General features: G+C 45.6%; 1 protein-coding gene across 3 annotated transcripts in view; it reads left to right on the top strand.

The window, feature by feature from the left end:
* The first annotated feature begins 370 nt into the window (after nt 1-370).
* The window catches only part of LOC141166449 (lamin-B3-like), a 51,645-nt gene continuing 27,407 nt past the window's right edge, over nt 371-24,608 (top strand). The window contains exons 1-4 of one of the 3 annotated variants that reach the window (XM_073653129.1): nt 371-1,065; nt 6,278-6,434; nt 15,374-15,499; nt 21,356-21,526. In XM_073653129.1, coding sequence (XP_073509230.1) covers nt 704-1,065; nt 6,278-6,434; nt 15,374-15,499; nt 21,356-21,526 — 816 coding nt within the window. In that variant the 5' untranslated portion in view covers nt 371-703. Of the gene's footprint in view, nt 1,066-2,022; nt 2,043-6,277; nt 6,435-15,373; nt 15,500-21,355; nt 21,527-24,608 lie in introns of those variants that run through there. The other 2 variants (XM_073653128.1, XM_073653130.1) reach the window with 2 other exon arrangements.

Genomic DNA, 24,608 nt, shown 5'->3' with positions numbered 1-24,608 from the left:
TAAATTTTTATCCGATTTTCAGCCATTGATCCAATTTTTTACGCCTGTGTATGATCGATTTTCTTATGTTCAAAAATGTATATCTTATCTGATTGAACTTTTTTTTATGAATCCATCTGAACACGGCCAAAGGTCACATCCAGCCATCCTTATATGCGGTTCTATTTCTGTCCATGGGAAAAGCCGACCTCACAGTACAGCGCCCGGACCAATGTTATCCTATAGGTCTGTTCAGATTACAGTTTTTCCACATTAAATAAATGGCAGCCTGTGCAAGTCTCTCCTGTATTTCGGATGAGATTTATCTATTCGTCTATAGGTGCGCAACAAACCCGATCCCCTCCGGAGCTTCTGCAGAGCATCTGACGTATGGATGGCGGACTCTGTGCACGCAGGTGTGAACCCGGCCGTACAGCAGTGTCCCGCAGAGCAGCTCCCTCGCCTCCTTCACCGGCACACACCACAAGTCTCAGCACGCCCGGCTGCTCCTGCCTCAGCGCTATGCAGACATGGAGCCTCCGAGCTGCGGCCGCCCCGTCCCCCCGGTGCCGGCTGTGCTGGGCGCACAGAGAGGATGCGCCGCTCCGGGCCGGTACCGGAACACAGCGGTCCGCATTTCCCGGGGAGCTCATATATGGGAACACTCGGAGCCGCCGCACTTGTCCATTTGTGTGAGGCAGGAGCGCAGTACTAGTGAGCGGACATGGCCTCGTCCACACCAGCCAGGAGCACCCGGACCACCTCTGCCGCGGCCAGGGCCCCTTCTCCGGGAAGCCCGACCCGCCTGAGTCGCCTACAGGAGAAAGAGGAGCTGCGGCACCTGAATGACCGGCTGGCCGCCTACATCGAGCGGGTGCGGTCTCTGGAGGCGGATAAGTCGCTGCTGAAGCTGCAGCTGGAGGAGAAGGAGGAGGTCACCACCCGGGAGGTGTCCACCCTGCGCCTGCTCTACGAGACCGAGCTGGCCGATGCCCGCAAGCTGCTGGACCACACGGCCAACGAGCGGGCACGGCTGCAGGTGGAGCTGGGAAAGGTCCTGGAGGAGCTCCGGGTACTGCAGGCCAGGTACGGGGAGGTGAGGGCACCGGGTGCTGGAGGCCAGGTACGGGGCGATGAGGGCACCGGGTACTGCAGGTACGGTGAGGTGAGGGCACCAGGTGCTGGAGGCCAGGTACGGTGATGTGAGGGCACCGGGTGCTGGAGGCCAGGTACGGTGAGGTGAGGGCACCAGGTACGGTGAGGTGAGGGCACCAGGTACGGTGAGGTGAGGGCACCGGGTGCTGCAGGCGAGGTACGGGGCGATGAGGGCACCGGGTACTGCAGGTACGGGGAGGTGAGGGCTCCTGGTACTGCAGGCAAGGTACGGGGAGGTGAGGAGGGAGCTCCGGGTGCTGCGGGCCAGGTACGGGGAGGTGAGGGCACCGGTACTGCAGGCAAGGTACGGGGAGGTGAGGAGGGAGCTCCGGGTGCTGCGGGCCAGGTACGGGGAGGTGAGGGCACCGGTACTGCAGGCAAGGTACGGGGAGGTGAGGAGGGAGCTCCGGGTGCTGCGGGCCAGGTACGGGGAGGTGAGGGCACCGGTACTGCAGTCAAGGTCCGGGGAGGTGAGGAGGGAGCTCCGGGTGCTGCGGGCCAGGTACGGGGAGGCGGGAGCTCCGGGTGCTGCGGGCCAGGTACGGGGAGGTGAGGGAGCTCTGGGTGCTGCGGGCCAGGTACGGGGAGGTGAGGGCTCCGGGTACTGCAGGCCAGGTACGGGGAGGTGAGGAGGGAGCTCCGGGTGCTGCGGGCCAGGTACGGGGAGGTGAGGGCAAGGTACGGGGAGGCGGGAGCTCCGGGTGCTGCGGGCCAGGTACGGGGAGGTCAGGGAGCTCTGGGTGCTGCGGGCCAGGTACGGGGAGGTCAGGGAGCTCTGGGTGCTGCGGGCCAGGTACGGGGAGGTCAGGGAGCTCTGGGTGCTGCGGGCCAGGTACGGGGAGGTCAGGGAGCTCTGGGTGCTGCAGGCCAGGTACGGGGAGGTGAGGGCTCCGGGTACTGCAGGCCAGGTACGGGGAGGTGAGGGCTCCGGGTACTGCCGGCCAGGTACGGGGAGGTGAGGAGGGAGCTCCGGGTGCTGCGGGCCAGGTACGGGGAGGTGAGGGCACCGGGTGCTGCGGGCCAGGTACGGGGAGGTGAGGGCACCGGGTACTGCGGGCCAGGTACGGGGAGGCGGGAGCTCCGGGTGCTGCTGGCCAGGTACGGGGAGGTGAGGGAGCTACGGGTGCTGCGGGCCAGTTACGGGGAGGTGAGGAGGGAGCTCCGGGTGCTGCGGGCCAGGAAGAATATGTAGGTTGTCATAGTGATCAGAAGTGAATATGCAACATATGTGGAAATAGATGCCAACTTGTGAAGCAAAACTTTAGTACATGTCCAGCATGTATAAGGAAAGTGTGTTATGTCTGCAAGTTACTTGTGAAGATCCTTATTTGTAAAATGGGTTTCCCCATAAACAAACGGGGAGGTGAGGGCACCGGGTACTGCAGGCCAGATACGGTGAGGTGAGGGCACCGGGTGCTGCAGGCCAGATACGGTGAGGTTAGGGCACCGGGTGCTGCAGGCCAGGTACGGTGAGGTGAGGGCACCGGGTGCTGCAGGCCAGGTACGGTGAGGTGAGGGCACCGGGTGCTGCAGGCCAGGTACGGTGTGGTGAGGGCACCGGGTGCTGCAGGCCAGGTACGGGGCGGTGAGGGCACCGGCTGCTGCAGGCCGGGTACGGGGAGGTGAGGGCACCGGCTGCTGCAGGCCGGGTACGGGGCGGTGAGGGCACCGGCTGCTGCAGACCGGGTACGGGGCGGTGAGGGCACCGGCTGCTGCAGGCCGGGTACGGGGCGGTGAGGGCACCGGCTGCTGCAGGCCGGGTACGGGGCGGTGAGGGCACCGGCTGCTGCAGGCCGGGTACGGGGCGGTGAGGGCACCGGCTGCTGCAGGCCGGGTACGGGGCGGTGAGGGCACCGGCTGCTGCAGGCCGGGTACGGGGCGGTGAGGGCACCGGCTGCTGCAGGCCGGGTACGGGGCGGTGAGGGCACCGGCTGCTGCAGGCCGGGTACGGGGCGGTGGGGAGGGAGCTGCGGGCCGGGTACGGGGAGGTGAGGGCACGGGGAGGCGGGTCAGGGAGCTCTGGGTGCTGCGGGCCAGGTACGGAGAGGTCAGGGAGCTCTGGGTGCTGCGGGCCAGGTACGGAGAGGTCAGGGAGCTCTGGGTGCTGCGGGCCAGGTACGGAGAGGTCAGGGAGCTCTGGGTGCTGCGGGCCAGGTACGGAGAGGTCAGGGAGCTCTGGGTGCTGCGGGCCAGGTACGGAGGGGTCAGGGAGCTCTGGGTGCTGCGGGCCAGGTACGGAGGGGTCAGGGAGCTCTGGGTGCTGCGGGCCAGGTACGGAGAGGTCAGGGAGCTCTGGGTGCTGCGGGCCAGGTACGGAGAGGTCAGGGAGCTCTGGGTGCTGCGGGCCAGGTACGGAGAGGTCAGGGAGCTTCGGGTGCTGCGGGCCAGGTACGGGGAGGTGAGGAGGGGGCACCGGGTACTGCGGGCCAGGTACGGGGAGGCGGGAGCTCCGGGTGCTGCTGGCCAGGTACGGGGAGGTGAGGGAGCTACGGGTGCTGCGGGCCAGTTACGGGGAGGTGAGGAGGGAGCTCCGGGTGCTGCGGGCCAGGAAGAATATGTAGGTTGTCATAGTGATCAGAAGTGAATATGCAACATATGTGGAAATAGATGCCAACTTGTGAAGCAAAACTTTAGTACATGTCCAGCATGTATAAGGAAAGTGTGTTATGTCTGCAAGTTACTTGTGAAGATCCTTATTTGTAAAATGGGTTTCCCCATAAACAACCTTTCTCACCTCCACAGGATATGCATAACTATATTATCGCTGGGGCCCACACTGATCTGGAGAAGGAGGGTTCCGAGCCCCCTGTGTGGAGGGCAGTTTGCTCGTGTGATCACTTCTCTCTTCTATGGAATGACAGATGGCTGAGCCTTATATTGGTTGTCCAGTGAAAACAAGTTATCACTAGGGATAAGCGGACCCTTGGAAGTTTGGGTACCAGATCTACACCTGAACTTGAACCCGAACCCCATTGAAAACAATGGGGACACAGACTTTTGAGCCCAAAATTCTCTCACTCTCCCCAACAGACTTCCCCTTCAAACTCTAAATATTACAATGGACCTCCGGGATAAGTCAATGTTCAGTGATTAGTATCGAGCACTAACTGTCCTCTATGATCCCCGAACTTTTAAGTTCAGGTTCGCTCATCTCTAGTTATTCCCTATCTTGCAGATGGGTGATAAGTAAGTTATCGGTAGAGGCAGGGCTGTGGCGTCGGTGTAAAATGGACCAACTCCGACTCCTAAAATCTATAATAAATTGGGTACAGTAGTTCAATGCAGTTTGTGGGGAATATTTTTTCATAAGAATTTGGGAAAGTTATGAAATGTCCTATAAATGTCTGTCCTATTCCTGATCTAAGGGTCTAGACTTTAGATCATGACAGTAAATTTATCACTTAAACATGAGCCATGTGTGAGGGAGTCTGAGTCGGAGGTTTGGCTTACTGACTCCACAGCACTGGGTAGAGGTCTGAGCACCGGGAACCCCACCAATCAGTAGATTAGGGAATTTTTATCCCTGAAGGGGCACTTTTTATACACAGTACACAATGGAGTGTCCGCATCATTCATTCTCTATGGGGCTGCCAGAAAAAGTCGAGCTCAGCTGCCGCATAGGGAATAAATGGATCAGCAGTCAAGCATCAGTCAGTAACGAGTCAGCCAGCCCATTCTGATGGGGATACAAGTGCCCCGTTCTGCTGATCAGTGCGGGTCCCAGCAGTTGGACCTCAATCAAACAATAGCTTATCAGTAGGGTTGAGCGAGTATGTTCTGTCCGAGTATGCTCGGGCCGAGCTCCGAGTATTTATAGCTGCTCGGTGATAAGGTTGAATCTCTCCCGTGTGCATGATTTGCAACTGTTTGACATCTTTATTACATGTGAGGAATGTGTAAGAAATGGACATGTGTAATAAAGCTCGGCCCGAGCATACTCGGCGAAAGGGTTAATAGAACATACTCGCTCAACACGACTTATCAGCTGTCCTTGGGATAGTTGATAACATTTTTCATTGGATAATTGCTGTAAGGTGCATTCACTGTGACCGCTTATCAGGAATATTCCTAGGAATTCTTGTTTCCTGAAAATCGTGCAGTGTAAATAGTCTGTCATTCGCCTGATGAATAAGCAAAACGTTTGATCTTCAGGTGAAATGATCTTTTGGCCGACATAAAAAATTATCGTTCTCAGCAGTACATTGTCCTGTGTAAATGAGAACAATAGCAGCTTACAATCTGTTACTGATCGCTCTGAGTAAGTGGGCTACTTGGTTACCCCCGATTGGCAAACATATAGCCAGTTAGTGGTCTTTTAAAGATGCAAATCATGTAAAGTAAATGAGCCCTTAGATGCGAATGGAGCAATGGTCACACAAGTGACCACCTCTCCTTTCAACCAGGGCACTTGGGACCCTGCAGTCATTCATTTACCTTCGGAATAACTAATAATTGTTCTTTATGGGATTATGGGAGATTACATTTAGGGTATGTTTACAAAAACATATTTTTGATCCTTGGGCGCCAGAGCAATCACACAGATCGATTGCAGCCTGTGTCCCAGTGCACAAAAAAGATGGCAGCATGTTATAGTCTGGTCACATTTCCGGACTAGGGCATATAAATTTCAGGCTGCTCCTGCTCCCGACCACTATGTCGAGAAGCACATGGATCCAGTCATGTATGCGGACGTGCTGCTCCACGAAGTTCGGTGGTCGCCTAAACTGAACCTTGGGGTCTATTTACACAAGTTGTTCGGTTGCAGCGATGAAATGGTAAAATCCATCCAGGTTTATGGTGAATTTCTGCAGTTCAATATCAGATCTGTGGAGGTCCGGCACCCCTCTAATTAGCTGCTATCAGCTTCGGTGGTGGCTAGATGTAAACCGCGTACAAAGTGGAACAGTACAGCACCGTTCACACATCTTCGCTTCATTAATTGTGTTGTTGGCCCAAACTATGTACTGTCTCCAAATCACTTTAAAAAAATGTTGATACACTGCAAATTTTTCCAAATGTATTTTCCAGTTTATAAATGTTTACATTCCACGATACATTTCCCACGGGCCGCACAAATCTGCCATATCTTAGTATTGGTGTAACTACAGCACAAGCTGACATTAGTAATTGTCTATCATTTCAGAAATAACAAAAAAGAATCCGACTTAGCTTTGACTCAAAACCAACTCCGAGATCTTGAAGCCAAACGAAATGCAAAAGAAGCTGAGCTTGCCACTGCGCTAAGTGCCAGGAGGAGCCTGGAAGATCAGAATCAGGAGCTGAAGGGCCAAATAGCCACTGTAAGTAGCTGCTTCTAATATTCCTCTCCGGAGGGCTGCTGTTATCAGGAGGCTTAGCCTGTGACCTCATTTCTAGATATTCTGTGGGGTTGAACAGACAAAAACTGGAACATTGTGATATTATCTAAGTATTCATGCAGATTTCACCTGTTCATTGCAAAGGGTAAAACCTGAAGCTAAAATATTCAACAAGCTAATATGGGTATTTGTAAAATGAGCGGCATGCTCTGTAATCTGTGCGTAGAGGCTTTTGAAAAGTAATGTATCTAGGACAAATCCACTGTGTTTGAGCATAACCAAATGATCATCAAAAATTGTGACCAGGGTAATTTTCATATGTTTGGGTGTAAATTATTGTAATAAATTGGTTTTCCAGGCAAACTGAGTTGTGTGACATTCATCTCAAATGTGTGCTCCCTGCTGTTAGCTGGGTGATTCGGTGTTGGGTAATGCAGTCACTCGTCTCCAGGGTCTCTGTCGTACATGTACATTGCTTCTGTTGTATCTGCAGTGATGTGCTGACCTTTACCACATCACCCGCCCTTCAGGGTTTGTTGGCGTACCATCGGACCAGGTGACAGCACAGAGACGTCACATAGGATGTAGACCCCCCACTTTTCTCAAACTGCTGCCTCATCTGTACGTTTCCTGGACATTGTAGTGGTTAGGCGGCAGGCTGGTCAGGAGAACACTGAAATACTAGACTTAAGGGCCCCATATACATTAGCCCAGGGGTCTCAAACTCCGCTGGGTATATGGGCTGCACATAGAAAAAATTTGAATTTGGGGGGGCCGCATTCTTTGTAGGACAAAGTGACATTTTTAGTGATACCTTCTTTTTTTTAACAGTTTTGCCATTTTTATTTTAGTTTTTTAAATGGCATTCATTGTATAGGTTATGGTAGTTTTTACAGCTTGGGCTGTAATGGATGCGGTGATAACAAGCATGCAATTTTTTGGTTTATTGTTTAGTTTATATATAAAACAACATTTTTAGTGATGAAATATTTTTTCATGCTTTATTTAGAATTTTTTCTTTTTACAATTTTGGTTCCCCTAATTTGCCACATGCAGTAATACTATCTTACAATTAGCATCATATAGTAATTCTGGCAAACATCGTAGTAATGTGCCCATGCTGGGTCCCCATCATGTAGCAATGGGTCGTTCTTCACATACACAGGAAAAAAAAAAAAAATAATAATCTTCTCACCTATTCTCCTTTCCCTCGGCGTCTTTTCTGCACATGCGGCCCGCACCGCAGACCCCTTGAAGATCATGGCCCGATGCTGCCGATGGCAGCGCTTTATTTTAATTGAATGTGCGTACACCTGCATTAGAAGATTTCATTGATTTCGACCGACAGTCTAATGTTTATGGTGGGCCCCTGACAGATGATAGTCAATGGAAATAAGGATCTGACATTTCAGGTTTTGGATTGCTGATCCTTTTGTTCTTGGAGAGATAAGCCACCACTAGAGATGTATGGCAGTATCTCTAATAGAGAACATGGAGGCACCCAGCAGAGTGAGCGCTCCTGTGTATGGGAGAATCATCTAGATGGCTGCCAACCAAACAATCGGCCAAACCATCATTTGTCTGACAGCTTTTTAATTTGCATGGTGAGCTTTACAGTTTTCATAGTACTGGATGTTCCAAAACCATCCCAGTGTGGGATCGCAGAGAGACCCTGTGTACTTTTGCTTCAATTTTTTTTATGTTTATCTGTTTACACAATAGTCTAGAGGGAAACCTTTATTAGGGTATGTGCACATGATGCCTTTTTTTCCAGAAGAAAATTGGCCTTTTTCCTGAAGCTGGTTTTGTGGTGGTTTCCCTATGGCTTCAACTATATGGAATGGGGGTCTTCCAAATGAAGCCGTCCATAGAATGAACATGTTATTTCTTTTAACTACTTCATGGTTTCTGGACACTGAAATGGTTAAAAAAAAAAAAAAAACAACAATAGATGACTGAAAATGTGCACAGCAATGTAGTTCTTGCATTCCTATGTATTGTTTTTTTTTTTTGAGGCACTTTCTCAGGCAGAATCTGCCTGAAAAAGATGTGTGCACATTTCTTTGTGGAACACCAGCTGTTTATTTGACTGTGGTATAAACAGTATGTATATGTGTGTGTGTGTATATATATATATATATATATATATATATATATATATATATATATATATATATATATATATATATATATATATATATATATATATTTTGGACACACCTTCTCATTTAAAGATTTTTCTGTATTTTCATGACTTTGAAAATTGTACATTCACACTGAAGGCATCAAAACTATGAATTAACACATGTGGAATTATATACTTAACAAAAAAGTGTGAAACAACTCAAGATACGAGATGTGCAGCATCTGAAACAACGGATACTGGAAGCCTGTGCTAGCATTTCTTCTGCGGTGTTGCTATCAGTGTGTCAAGAGTGGGAGAAGAGGGTTGCGTGGACAATCTAACACAATGGGCAGCACTTTGAACACATTTTATAAGTGGTCATAAACTTGTAAAAAACTCATGAAAGAATAAAGTTACGTTAACCCCCTTCTGGCCCAGGGCGTACTAATACTTATCTGTGCCATGGGCCTGATACTTATTAGTACGCCCTGGTGATTTCACCCGCACACAAGCAGTGCGGGCGAGATCGCCGCCGGGTGTCAGCTGATCTTTACAGCTGACACCCGGTGCTATGTGCAGGGAGCGGTCTCGCACCGCTCCCTGCACATTAACCCCCGAAATGCTGCTATTTAAATCGATCGCAGCATTCCAGTGGCAAGCGCTATACTTACCTTCTCTGCCAGCATCCCGCGGCGTCTGAGTCCGGTCCCGGATGTCACCACGGTGACCCGATGTCATCATGACAACATCCGGGTCACCAGGAGGCAGGAAGTTGCTTTGGTCATGCGCAGTGCACGACCGAAGTAACTTCTCCCTGTGCAGCGCTGACAGACTGCATAGCACAGGGATGGTTCAGCCGATCAGGCTGCAAAAAGTGACAGTCCTATAGTGGGACAAAGTGTAAAAGTAATAAAAATGTCAGTGAAAAAAATTGTAAAAATATTTTAAAAAATGAAAAAAATAATAAATATATTGTACCTATAAATAAATAATCTTCTGAAAAAAAACAAAACAATAAAAGTACACATCTTTGGTATCGGCGCGTCCGTAACGACACCACCTATAAAACTGTCCCGCTAGTTAACCCCTTTAGTGAATACGGTTAAAAAAAAAACGAAACGATAAAACAATGTTTTATCATCATATCGCCAAACAAAAACTGGAATAAAACGCGATCAAAAAGATGAATGTAAATAAAAATGGTACCGCTGAAAATGTCATCTTGTCCCGCAAAAAAACAAGCCCCATACAGCTCCAACAACAAAAAAATAAAAAAGTTATAGCTCTCAGAATAAAGCACCAAAATATAAAAAAAATATATATATATATAAATGTGGTACCGCTGTAAACGTACTGACACGAAGAAGAACGCTGCATTATCAATTTAACCACACGCAGAACGGCATAAAAAAACAACAAAAAAACAATTCCTGAATTGTTGGTTTTTGTTTATTCTGTCTTCTAAAAATCAGAATAGAAAACTATCAAAAAATGTCACATGCTCGAAAATGGTACCAATAAAAACGTCAACTTGTCCCGTAAAAAAACAAGCTGTCACATGACTGTCGGCCGAAATATGGAAAAATTATAGCTCTCAAAATATGGCAATGCAAAAACTAGTCTTTTAGTGTGTGACAGCTGTCAATCATAAAAACCCGATATGAATCTGGCATCGCTGTAATTGCACCGACCCGAAGAATAAAGACGTCTAATCACTTATACCGCACGAGGAACGGCGTAAAAAATAAACTTTAGGGTTGGGCTAGGGTTTGTGTTGGGCTAAGTTTAGGGTTGGGATTTTTTCAGAAATAAATAAAAGAATGACGACGATATGGCGACTAATGTAGCGAATACTTGCGCTCAACTTGAGTTTGCATTGGGTGCTCGGGTATGCACTGTGTATTGCGGGTGCTCGAGTGACATGCTCGAGTCTCCGCCCCATATGCCTGCCATGCACGAGCGATCCCCGCGTGTTTTTTTTTGGGTGTCTAATAACCGTGAAACATGCGGGGCAGGGACTCGAGCATGTCATTCGAGCACCCACGATACTTGGTGCATACCCGAGCACCCGATTCAAACTCAAGTAGCGAGCACTTGCGCTCAAGACTAATGACAACTTATTCAATATGATGACCTAATGTTATCAAATTCTGTGTCTTATCTCTGGGTTCAAAATGTTCACTACCCTTACTACCCTTCACTACCCATACCCTTTGATAAAATCCTGGAGGGGTGTAGTTTCCAAAATGGAGTCACTGGGGGGAGGGATGGTTTCCAATATTTAGGCACATCAGGGACTCCCCAAACTCAACATGGCGTCCGCTAATTATTCAAGCAAATTTTACATTCAAAAAGTCAAATGGCGCTCCTTCCCTTCCGAGCCCTGCCGTGCGCCCAAACAGTGTTTTTTCCTCACATATGGGGTATCTGCGTGCTCAGGGGAAATTGCACAACAAATTTTGGGGTCCATTTCTTCCTGTTAACCCTGCAAAAATAAAAAAAAAATTGGATCTAAAGTAACATTTTTGTGAAAAAAGTTAAATGTTAATTTTTTTTCTTCCACATTCCAAAAATTCCTGTGAAGCACCTGAAGGGTTAATAAACTTCTTGAATGTGGTTTTGAGCACCTTGAGGGGTGCAGTTTTTAGAATGGTGTCACTTTTGGGTATTTTCTGTCATATTCACGTCAAATGTGATGTGGTTTCTAAAAAAAAAAAAAAAAATGGTTTTGTAAATTTTGTTGTAAAAATGAGAAATCGCTGGTCAAGTTTTAACCCTTATAGCTCCCTACTAAAAAAAAAAAAAAAAAATTGGTTCCAAAATTGTGCTGATGTAAAGTAGACATGTGGGAAATGTTATTTATTAACTATTTTGTGTAACATATTTCTCTGATTTAAGGGCATGCAAATTCAAAGTTTGAAAATTGCAAAATTTTCAACATTTTTGCCAAATTTCCATTTTTTTCACAAATAAACGCATGTGATATTGAAGAAATGTTACCACTATCCTGAAGTACAATATGTCATGAAAAAACAATCTCAGAATCAGGGGAATCCGTTGAAGCTCTCCAGAGTAATTACCTCACAAAGTGACAGTGGTCAGAATTGTAAAAATTGGCCTGGTCATTAATGTGCAAAACATCTTCGGGGGTAAAAGGGTTAAAACCAAGCACACCATCGTTTTTCTTATGAAATTCTCTAAGTTTGATGTGTCACATGACCCTCTTCCCATTGAAAAAAATAAAGTTGGATCCAAAATGGCCGACTTCAAAATGGCCACCATGGTCACCACCCATCTGTAAAAGTTTTTCCCCCTCCCATATACTAATGTGCCACAAACAGGAAGTTGATCTCACCAACCATTCCTATTTAATTTTGGTGTATCCATATAAATGGCCCACCCTGTATAACCAAATCCGGAACAGGTTTTGAACTTCCGCCTTCAGTGCTTATATGAATAACTAGATGGTGGCCCGATTCTAATGCATCGGGTATTCTAGAATATGTATGCGGCCGACCGGGCGCGACTAATCAGCGAAGCAGTGTTTAAATGGGTTGTGCACTACTTTAAATTAACCCCCCAATGTATCCCCCTGGGGCCCCTAATGAATTTTGTAATTACGTCATGTTGTCAATACTGCTTGTGACAACATCGCTGACCACGCACAGCCAGCACGTAATTCCCCCGGCTGCAGCCGGCTCTTGCTTCCGCTTACATCACGACTATTTGCGGCTGCAGCCAGGGGTCTCTTGTTCCGCGTACCACGGTGAATGATGGGCTGTGGGCAGGGTTATCCCCCATCGTGTCACACCCAGCATCCACCGCGCGCTCTGTCAATGAATGCGCGTGCGGTGGATGCCGGGTGTGACGGGGTGGGGGATAACCCCGCCCGCAGCCCATCACTCACCGTGGAACGCGAAACAGGAGACCCCTTGGCTGCAGCCGCAAATAGTCGTGACATAAGCGGAAGCAAGAGCCAGCTGCAGCCGGGGGTCACATGCTGGCTGCGACCAATCAGAGAAGCGGTGTTTTAAATTTGGCGCCAATATCGCTGATTGGTCGCGGCCGGTCGGGAGCGGCGCTGCCTGTGCGGGTACTTCTGCTGCGAGCAGCCGGGAGATGATCGGCTAGCAGCGGTCATCTCCCGGCTGCATCGCCGCTGACCTCCATGCGGCTACCGTCGGGAGATCAGCGGCTAGGGCCGCTGATCTCCCGACGGCAAGTGTGAAGGGAGGACCGGGGAGCGCCGCCGCCTAGGCCGCCGGTCGGGGTACTTCTGCTGCAAGCAGCCGGGAGCTGACCGGTTAGCGCCGGTCATCTCCCGACTGTATCGCTGCTGACCTCCGTGTGGCAGATGAGCCGCTAACGGCCGCCATCTTGTTCTGAAATCCCACGTCGCTGATTGGCCGCGGCCGGACCAATCAGCGACGCGGGATTTCCTGGACGGACAGACAGACGGGATAAGCCGATTATATAGTAGATGTGTGTGTGTATATATATATATATATATATATATATATATATATATATATATATATATATATATATATATATATATATATATATATATATATATATATATATATATATATATATATATATATATATATTACAGTGCCTACAAGTAGTATTCAACCCCCTGCAGATTTAGCTGGTTTGATAAGATGCAAATAAGTTACAGCCTTCAAACTGCAAACGAGAGTAGGTTTTATGAACAGAAGCATAAATCTTACAAACCAAAAAGTTATGTTGCTCAGTTGAATTTTATTACATTTTAAACATAAAAGTGTGGGTCAATTATTATACAACCCCTATGTTTAATATTTTGTGGAATAACCCTTGTTTGCAATTACAGCTAATAATCGTCTTTTATAAGACCTGATCAGGCCGGCACAGGTCTGTGGAGTTATCTTGGCCCACTCCTCCATGCAGATCTTCTCCAAGTTATCTAGGTTCTTTGGGTGTCTCATGTGGACTTTATTCTTGAGCTCCTTCCACAAGTTTTCAATTGGGTTAAGGTCAGGAGACTGACTAGGCCACTCCAACACCTTGACTTTTTCCCTCTTGAACCAGGCCTTGGTTTTCTTGGCTGTGTGCTTTGGGTCGTTGTCTTGTTGGAAGATGAAATTACGACCCATCTTAAGATCCTTGATGGAGGAGCGGAGGTTCTTGGCCAAAATCTCCAGGTAGGCCGTGCTATCCATCTTCCCATGGATGCGGACCAGATGGCCAGGCCCCTTGGCAGAGAAACAGTCCCACAGCATGATGCTGCCACCACCATGCTTGACTGTAGGGATGGTATTCTTGGCGTCGTATGCAGTGTCATCCAGTCTCCAAACGTCACGTGTGTGGTTGGCACCAAAGATCTCGATCTTGGTCTCATCAGACCATAGAACCTTGAACCAGTCTGTCTCAGAGTCCTCCAAGTGATCATGAGCAAACTGTAGACGAGCCTTGACATGACGCTTTGAAAGTAAAGGTACCTTACGGGCTCGTCTGGAACGGAGACCATTGCTGTGGAGTACGTTACTTATGGTATTGACTGAAACCAATGTCCCCACTGCCATGAGATCTTCCCGGAGCTCCTTCCTTGTTGTCCTTGGGTTAGCCTTGACTCTTCGGACAAGCCTGGCCTCGGCACGGGAGGACACTTTCAAAGGCTGTCCTGGCCGTGGAAGGCTAACAGTAGTTCCATAAGCCTTCCACTTATGGATGATGCTCCCTACAGTGGAGACAGGTAGGCCCAACTCCTTGGAAAGGGTTTTGTACCCCTTGCCAGCCTTGTGACCCTCCACGATCTTGTCTCTGATGGCCTTGGAATGCTCCTTTGTCTTTCCCATGTTGACCATGTCTGAGTGCTGTTCACAAGTTTGGGGAGGGTCTTAAATAGTCAGAAAAGGCTGGCAAAAGAGATCTTTAATCCACACATGTGAAGCTCATTATTCTTGGTGCCTGAACTACTTCTTAATACTTTAGGGGGATCAAACAGAATTCTTGTGGTTTGAGGGGTTGAATAATAAATGACACTCTGAATTAACTTTTAACGTTTTAAAAAAAAAAAAAATTTGCTGCAGTGCATTTCCCACTTCCAGGCTGATCTACAGTACAAATGTCACAATGCCAAGTTAATTCCGCATGTGTCAACCAGCTAAATCTGCAGGGGGTTGAATACTACTTGTATGCACTGTACATACACAGCTGAAAAAAACACAATAGAGTCTTACCTGGAATAAAGCAAATTTAACAAATAGGTTATACTAACCTGATGGAGTTGTGATCTCACAACAATGTATGGGTATGAAAAACTCCAGCTGCTACAGATCCACAGGTCATCTGACCGATGCAGAGGATTTTTCAGAGAAAACATGTGGATATTTCCACGCTGCTGATGAGTAGATTGATGATTCAGAGCCAGGAGTTTGTATAAAATTCAGTTTTTAGTTATGCGTTTTGAAGTACACAAGTCTTCTTCAGGATATAACCACATAAATTGTACATGAGATGGTTAGCTAATTTTACTCATCAGCAGCATGGAAATATCCAAGTTTTTCTCTCTCATATCCTTATATGAATAATAACATCCATTGAATGATGAGGCGATAGTAAAAGTCCTGTTGTATTTGCTGTCCTTTCTTTTTTTTTTTTTTTTTTTTAAATGTTCTGTCCGACTATAATAAAAAGGTAGTTAGGATTTATATATAATCTCAGATTTTTCTGTACTGAACATGGACATTAGTTAGGTTTTAAATTTATGTAATTGACATTGAACTTTTTTTTTTTTCTTTTTTTTTTCCAGCTTGAAAGTTCTTTAAGAGACACAACCAAGCAACTTCATGATGAAATGCTGTGGAGAGTTGACTTGGAAAATAAGATGCAAACACTCAAGGAACAACTGGATTTTGAGAAAAATGTTCACAGTCAGGTAATCTTCTGGTGTGGTTGGGTTGAGCTGCCATGTTTGCTCTCAGATTGACAGTACGACAGGAACAACGTGATGGCAACTAATGGCTACGTCTTGATTTGTAATGACTGCTATGAAAGTTTACTTGTGTACTAGACCAGTGGACATGAACTCTAGTTTTTGGCAGCCACTTGTGTTAATACAGTACAGACCAAAAGTTTGGACACACCTTCTCATTTAAAGATTTTTCTGTATTTTCATGACTATGAAAATTGTACATTCACACTGAAGGCATCAAAACTATTAATTTACACATGTGGAATTATATACTTAACAAAAAAGTGTGACACAACTGAAAATATGTCTTATATTCTAGGTTCTTCAAAGTAGCCACCTTTTGCTTTGATGACTGCTTTGCACACTCTTGGCATTCTCTTGATGAGCTTCAATCCCATCCACTATGCTGTAACATCTGGCCGCGGATCATGGGCACACAGCCTTAGCATCTTTTTAACTGCTTCAGGTTTCCAAAGACACCAAGCAATTAAAGGAAATGACCTGACTGACGATTCTTCTTTATGCATCTTCCACTCTGAAGACGCACTGTACTTTACAATACAAGTGAATGGGAGGGATCAAAAGACACCCATTCATCTTTTTGAGCATTTTGCCAGCATTTTTGGTTGAAAAACTGCAAGCGGTTTCTTTATTGTTGAATGGAGTTGACGCGCCCCCTGGGCCGTGGGGTACCCGAAGCCGGGCCTGTGAGCCGGTCCGTGACCCAGGTGGTCAATCTAAGGGTAGTTTATGTATAGGTTTATAATGTCCGACTACGCCACCTGTGGAGTGCGGCTAATGAGGCTGCCTCTGCGGAACAGTCCTCTGAAGCTGATGGGTTGGCAGCAAGGGTGATATAACTCCCCACAGGAAGAGTGTTGCTTCAGGGCAGTGTGCGTGGATGATGGTGGTTGTGCAGGGCGTTCCAGTGCGGTGAGTGCTGACGCAGCAAGGAACACAGAGACAAGATAGTGCAGTCCCAGGGTCTTTACTCACAGTTATTGCAGTTCAAGTTACAGACGTCCAAGCAACTTCCCACGTCATGCTGCGCGTACTCAGTGAGGGGCTCAGTCCACAATCGGGTATCTCTGGAGTATTTAGCAGGACCCCCTTCTGTGTGTCCTCTCTCTGGCCTGCTCCCTGCACCTCACACCCAGTGGCACTTCTCTCCGGTACCCTCAGGCCTTGGCGGGCGACGTGTGTTCCGTCCCCTGGGTCCTATGTGGCTACCTTCTTAGTGGGACTTGTGTGGACTTCGGCTTACAGCATATGAAATACTGCAGCCTCCGGTTTCTAGTTGAGCCGTAGTAGTTTTCTCCACTAGTTGAGGGACCGGTTCCCCTTATCTGGCCTGACCCCTCTACCTCCTGGTAGCAGCGGGCGTACGGGTGGCTTGCTGCTCATTCCTGGAGCCGTCCTGCTCCCTCTCCTCTCAGACTTGGGCCTCAGTGCTAGGCCCGCCTCCGGAGCAGAGCTCGTGCAGAGCCTCTGCTCCTGTCACTTCTCCTCCTCTCACTGTCTGACTGAACTAAGATGGTGTCTCTATTTTATATTCTCCTTTTCACGTGCTCCCAGGATCTTCATTCTCCACCCCATCCACTACATGGTTCCCCCTCTCTAGGTGGTTCCCCCCACTCCAGCCAGGGACCAGGGACTGTGCTCTCCCGTAGGAGCAATCTCGCCCTGTCCCCCGGAAATGTGGTGTAGTGAATGCAGGTGTTAGGGTCCCGAGCCATACTCCTTCCTTACCTAAGGGTGAGATACTACACCTCTGGGTGAGATGCAATACCTCTGTGGCGACTGAACCCTCAGGGTCGCCACAGAGTTAAAAAAGAAAAAAAATCAGAAAATGCAAATAAAAACTCTCAAAAAAAAAAAAAAAAAAAGCCTTCAGCGACCAGAATTGGCTAAAAAAAAATAATAAAAAAATAAAAAAAAAGTTTCAGGAAAAACTACCTGCCAGCATTTTCTGAAGTGTCCATCTATTAAAAAAAATCTCTGTGGGTCTGCCCACCTGAAAGGTGTCGTATGCAGTAACCCTAAATGTGGAGCATGGCAAGACTGCCTGTTTTTTGGCACAAATTGAGCCAGAATTTGCTTTTCACTTATTTTTTACATTTTTGTTTATCCCATACCTAGCCGTAGAACAGAAAGGGTTGGCAATTGATTAAGATTACATTGTATTAACACTCTATCGTTGCAACCATTTTAACATTTTTTTTTCCTCGTTTCCATTTTTACATCCTACATCTTCTCCAACAATTCCATTTTTGAGAACCATAACATTTTAACACCATTTGATTTAGCTTATTTAGTATAGGAAGAGGGGAAACTAATTATTTTGGGTGTGTGATGAAAAACAGCAATTCTGCCATTATTTTTTGGGGTTTAATTTTTTTTTATGGTGTTCGCTGTGCATTAAAATGTCTAACTTATTCTGTTCGTCAGTAGGATTACCCTGATACCTTTTTGATATGGTTTTACAACTTTTTTTTTTTTTTTGTCTGAATAAAAACACAAGGGGATTGTGCCACCAATTGTTGCAGACATTTCTGCACCTAAAATGTCTCTTGGCAGGAAACATATATAAAAAAATGCACATTTGTGATGAGTTTTTTCACAGTCCTTTGGGTGAAAAATGCTACAAATTTGAAACTGCTTCAAGTCTGCAAAAGTAAAATAAGCAATGTGTGCATGAGACTTGAGGAATCTTATTCACTTTGCTGTGACTAGGAAATGTTTCAGTTTTTGTGACAAAACTGCTAGGAAAAACGCAGCAAATACTTGTGTGCACATACTAACAGCAAAGCATTAGTCTATTCTGAAGTGGCTTCTATGAACTTATCTAAATCATATTGATCATCTCTGGAAGGAGTCGAAACCTGCAGTCTGGAGAAGGCACCATCACACCTGAGACGGCTAGAGCAGCTTTCTCATGAGGAGTGGGCCAAAATACGTGTGGACAGGTGCAGAAGTCTCATTGAGAGTTGGGCTATGTGCCCACGTAGCAGATTTGATGCAGAGCGTTTTTGCCTCTCTCTGGCAGAAAAAAAACGCATGCAGATTTACATGCGTTTTTTTTCTGCCAGAGAGAAGTGTTTTTTCAGCGTTTTTACATGCTTTTTTTCAAGCAGTTTTCCAAGCAATTTTGAGCATCACTTGGAAAAGTGCTTGATAAGTTGGTCACACAATATAAATCCATGCAACCGGCATGGATTTATAATGTGTGAACAACTGATGCTTTAAATGCGGCATCTATAGTAAAAAAAAACCTGTATACTCACCTCTCCGGTTTGCTCCCGGCTACGTTCCCTCTCTTCGGCGCCCCGCAGTGTACTGTCTGGACCTGCGGTGACGTCATTTAGTCAGCTGATGGTCACGCGACCATCACCTGACCGCCGACGTTAGCGGTCGCGGTAGAAGGCCATATGACCACGTAGCATTTTTGTAGCGTTTTTACGGCTGCGAAAATGCTTGTAAAACAGTCTGCCATGCAAGGAAATGTGAATTCGGATGTGCTATGCACATGATGCGCTGATTTGCACGCCAAATTCGCATTGCGTTGCAAAACGCAGCATGACCATTTCTACCGCGATTACGCTGCAAATTCGCGGCCATTGAGGAACATTGAAATGCAGCAAACCCGCAGGTATATGTGGATTTTCTGCGTTTAAATTAAATTCAATGGCCGCGAATTTGCAGCGTAATCGCGGTGCGTGTGGTACCCGGGATGAAGAGGAGACTACAACTCCTCTTCATCCCGGCTACCACGCGGTGAAAAAAAGAAATAAAAAAGTTAAAAATAAACCCTGTATATTCACCTCTCCGGCGGCCCCCAGTCTGCTCTCCGGTCTCCTCCAGCCTGCTCCCGGCCATATCCTCTCGCCTTGGCGTCCCGCGGTGTACGGTCAGGACCTGCGGTGACGTCATATAGTCACCTGATGGTCACGCGACCGCTGACGTCGGCGGTCAGGTGATGGTCGCGTGACCATCAGCTGACTAAATGACGTCACCGCAGGTCCTGACCGTACACTGCGGGACGCCGAAGAGAGGGAATGCGGCCGGGAGCAGACTGGAGGAGACAGGAGAGGTGAGTATACAGGTTTTTTTTTGTTTTTTTTTTAACGTTTTAATTCTCTTTTTTTTAACTATAGATGCTGCATTTAAAGCATCAGTTGTTCACACATTATAAATCCATGCCGGTTGCATGGATTTATGTTGTGTGACGAACTTGTCAAGCACTTTTCCAAGTGATGCTCAAAATCGCTTGGAAAACTGCTTGAAAAAACGCATGTAAAAACGCTTCTCTCTGGCAGAAAAAACGCATGTAAATCTGCATGCGTTTTTTTTTTTTTTCTGCCAGAGAGGCAAAAACGCTCTGCATCAAATCTGCTACGTGGGCATATAGCCGAAATGGTCATGCTGCGTTTTGCAACGCAATGCGAATTCGGCGCGCAAATTAGCGCATCATGGGCATAGCACATCTGAATTCACATTGCTTTGCATGGCAGACTGTTTTACAAGCCTTTTCGCGGCCGTAAAAATGCCGCAAAAACGCTACGTGGGCACATGGCCTTACAGAAATCATTTGTTTGCTGTGTTCATCTCAAAAGGTTGTGCAACAAAATATTAAGTTGGAGTACCATCATTTTGCTCCACGCCATTTCATTATTTTTTTTTCTTCTGTTGAACCACAATTTAAAAGTCTGATTCTCATAGTTGATATTCAGTAATAATAAATTGACATTTAATTTTGTCAGTTTCAAGTTATTTCAGTGACCATTGTTGGCCTTTCTTACTTTAATATTAAAGGTAACAACAATTTTGTCTTGACATCTATTGTACATTCATTGTTGGTTAACTAAGAATGTATCCCATTCTGTAAGAATCTTACAATCCAAGGATATGTTCACACGTTGCGTTTTTCATGCAAATTAAAAGCTGCATTTTACAGTACTAGCAAAAGCTGAGACTTCAGAAATCTCGCGCATACACGTTGTTTTTTTTTTCTGACAGAATTTGAAAACTGCTGCGTTTTTGAAAACTGCAGCATGTCCCTTATTTCAGTGTTTTTGCAGTGTTTTTTTTCCCCCATAGAAAGCAATGAGTAAGTGCAAAAACGCAGATATCAGGTTTTGCTGCGTTTTTAGTGAAAAACAGCAGGTAACAGCAGTATGAATTTCACATTCATTATTTTTGTGATTTTCCCAAGTTTAAACCATAATGTCTTGTTATCCTCACCTGAGAATGGCAGTTAGGATTTGTACATGTTTAATTAAATTAGTGATATGTAAAGTAAACATTAGCTGACCAAGGTGTGAAATTGAACAATACCTGATCAACTCAAGGGCTGACAAAAGTGAGAAAGTAAACCGTGTCATACAAACTCAATGCACTGCCAATGTCTTAGGTAAACTATTCCCAAACCAATTCACCTCCCCCCACTGTTACATTTGTAATTGTATTTTTTTCATGAACTCGTATGAACTTTATTGTTCAGAATAGTCACTATTTTTTTCAGACATAAAAATCTGTTTCCACTAAATAATTTGATCAATTTGCCCTTTTTTTTTTTTCCAAAAAATTGTTTTTATTGTTTCACATATGTCTTGCATTGGTGACCTAACACCTTGCATTGTTCATGCTTGAATGGTGGAAGCAAAGCTAAACTTTGGGATCCTGAAAAACTCAGCAAAACCTGCTTTTTGTAAGCAACTTCTTTACTGCCAAGAGAGCAGGTTTTGCCTGCAGAAAAAACGCAGCCAAAATGCAACCTGTGAACATAACCTTATATGACTTTACTCTTTCTTTCTTCTCCAGGAAGTGCGGGAAATTAAAAATCGCCATGATACCAGGATTGTAGAAATTGATTCTGGTCGACGCATAGAATTTGAAAGCAAACTAGCTGAAGCCTTACAGGAACTAAGGAACGAACATGAACAGCAAATCAAAGACTACAAGGAGCAGCTAGAAAAGACCTTTTGCGCTAAGGTGATTCTTGGTGTTTTCTTGTGAACTACTAAATGAACAGCAGGGTGTTAGATGCTTGCAACCCTTTATATTAGCATAATACTGGATCTCTACATTGATCCATAACTAAAATTTGCCTGATCATGTTCAATGAATGCTTTTCCCTTGTATTGAAAGCTTTAGCCGGTCTAGGAAAGTCCAGAGGTATTCTGCACTGAACTTCTGATGTGACCATGGAGAAGTAACAAGCGAAGTGTGATCACATATGACTTTGCTACAATACTTAAATGCAGCTCTGCTGGAATTCCCTGCACAACTGGAGTCCAACGCATTATTGAGCAGGGAAGAAACTGAAAAAAATGCTGTACTAAACTATGTTCTTGTGCCAATATGAAAAGACGGATACCACAAGCAAGGAACAAAAAATAAGTCCAAAGTTGCATACTTGGAGCCAGTGAGAAGAATAACCCAAATTTAGTTCACTCTGGGATTCCATCTGAATTCTTTCTCAGGGATTCAGACAGAAAACCTGCCTATGTAGGCAATGGTGGGGCTGAACGCAGCGTGGAACAGCATCTAAGGCTAAGTGCCCACGATGCAGAAATGCTGCAGATTTTTTCTGCATCTCCCTGGCAGAAAAAAAAACGCATGCGGATTTTACATGCATTTTTCCTGCCAGGTAGAAGCGTTTATCAAGTGTTTTTTGCATGCATTTCTGCATGTGGGTTATCAAGCGATTTTAGCATCACTTGGAAAAGGGCTTGACAACTTGGTCACACTATATAAATCCATGCAACAGGCATGGATTTATATAGTGTGACCAAGTTAATAGTTAAAAAAAAGAATTAAAATGGTAAAAAAAAAACAAAAAACATTATACTCAAATTCTGATGGCCCCGCAGTCTTCTCTCCGGTGCGTCCGGTCTCTTGTACGGCTCGCGGTGGTGTAAAAGGACCTTCCATGACTTCATTTAGTCTTGTGACGGGTCACGCGACCGCCGATGTCAGCGGTCGCGTGACCTGTCACATGACTAAATGACGCCATGGAAGGTCCTTTTTACACCATCGCGAGCTGCCGGGGAGCCAGGACGCATCGTGCAGGAGACCGGGGGACATCTGAAGGTGAGTATAATGTATATATTTTTTTTATTTTAAATTCTTTTTTTTTTTTTTGTTTTCAGGTACTATGGTACCCGGGTCTGGAGGAGAGTCTCCTCTTCTCCAGACCCAGGTACCATCCGCACATTGAATCGCTTGATATCCGCATGTGCACATGTAGTCATGCGGATATTAAGCAATTCAATGCAAATTCCGTGGCAAAAAACGCTTGAAAAACGCATAGTGGGCACTCAGCCTTAGAGAAAAACAATTCCACTAGTATACCGGATTCTGGATTTTCTTTTATGGACTTCTGCAGCAAATTTGCTAAATTGCATGGTAACCATTGGAATAGATCAGTGAGAATAATACAGCAGGCGTTCAGAAAAAGAATTGTTAAGAAGGGACTGGATTGGTGTTAGCAGTCATTAAGAAATTGATTTTAAATATATTTTATCTTGTGAAGAAATTGTACAGTAGCAAGGGGTTATGTGTTCAGTTCTTCACTGTGAAAAATGTAAAATATTTATGTCTGCAGATATATTATAAAAGAATTACTGTGATGGCTAAAGAGGTAGTAGAGCAGCAGCAAAGAGAAGACATGGAATTAAAAAACAGGAAAAACAGGTTGGTAGAGAGAGAGGTCCAAGGACAGATAGAGACCAGCAAAGCTCCAGACCAGGTACAGATCTATAGGATGCTAGCATTATAGGTTTTAAAGTAAGTAGAGAAATGCTAGATTGTGAGCCATGAGCTGACCAACAACTATTTCTCTTGATACATTTTAAGTAACGGGAAATAAGCCTGTTAGACCTCAGTTGCAACAATCTTTAGGCATGTACCAGCTGCTGCAAACCACTGGTCAACGGGACCAGAAGAATAGCTGTGTGGAAATCAAGCGGTATTTTCTGCGCTGCTGGTAGAATCCCACGAATGGACTCGGGACATTTTGATGAATAAAATGCGGTTATAATAGCTAAGCATTTCTACGTTTTCCAATTTTTTCCTCAGGATAAAACCACATGTGGTGGTATCCTGAGGAAGAAGTTGGATAACTTCGAAATGAGTAGATATCATAACTAGATAATAAAACCACATTTTATTCCTCATGATCTCCCGAGTCCATTTGTGGGATTCTACCAGCAGCGCAGAAAATACCGCTTTATTTCCACACACATGTCCAGTTGTTATATCTGTCTATTAGATCTGTTTTTGGATCAAAATGTCTATTTGCTTCCTTTCCAGCTGCCATCCATTTTTATTTTTTTGTTCAATGTTTAGCTTGGTCAAAAAATGTATTGTGTGTAACTTTTTTGTCCGCACCAAACAAAACTGATTGCAACTGTATCCGGTTTTTAAAATGCTGGTTCCCTTACAAATGTATGACAACTGGACATGTGAACAGAGCCTTACAATGGCATGATGGGTAAAAGAGCACTGCTTACTGGCTTCACACAAGATCCCCTTAGTCATTGCTCATGTATTATGTGCAAACCATAAACTTTTTTTAGTTTCCCTCTCGATCTGGTGATTGGCTGCCATAAAGTTACTGTGAATTTTGGCTATCTGCAATGCTGAATATATCTATTTTCTGAATGTATTGTGCACCTGAAAGCAGTCCTGGTATGTGGCTATCACCTCCTCGTTATTATACCTCTGTTAGGATTCATAATCTGAGTGTTCTCGGTTTTCTGTCAAGCATAAAAAGATTGTTTTCACACTAACCTAACAAGGAATGTATGTATTGCATCTAGAAAATGTAATTGTCAGCCATGAATATTTTATCAATGTGGAGCTTTGTAAGGAAGTCTTGGAGCATGGACAATGTCCAATAACTGTATTGTCTCCTTATTGGATATGTTTTTCCAATATGGAAAATTAGTTGGCTGTGACCCAAAATACAAACCTCCTGTTCAATCCAGCGAGCACTGATCCAACTACTACCCAGTGATCAAACGCAACATATTGCAGCATTATTCTTTTCCCCTCTGTGTTTGTCAGCTGT

This window comes from Phyllobates terribilis, unplaced genomic scaffold (assembly GCF_046119375.1).
Source record: "Phyllobates terribilis strain yellow unplaced genomic scaffold, ASM4611937v1 Scaffold_11__3_contigs__length_659146591, whole genome shotgun sequence".
Classification (NCBI taxonomy): Eukaryota; Metazoa; Chordata; class Amphibia; order Anura; family Dendrobatidae; genus Phyllobates; species Phyllobates terribilis.
This window is presented reverse-complemented; position numbering and strand designations above follow the sequence as displayed.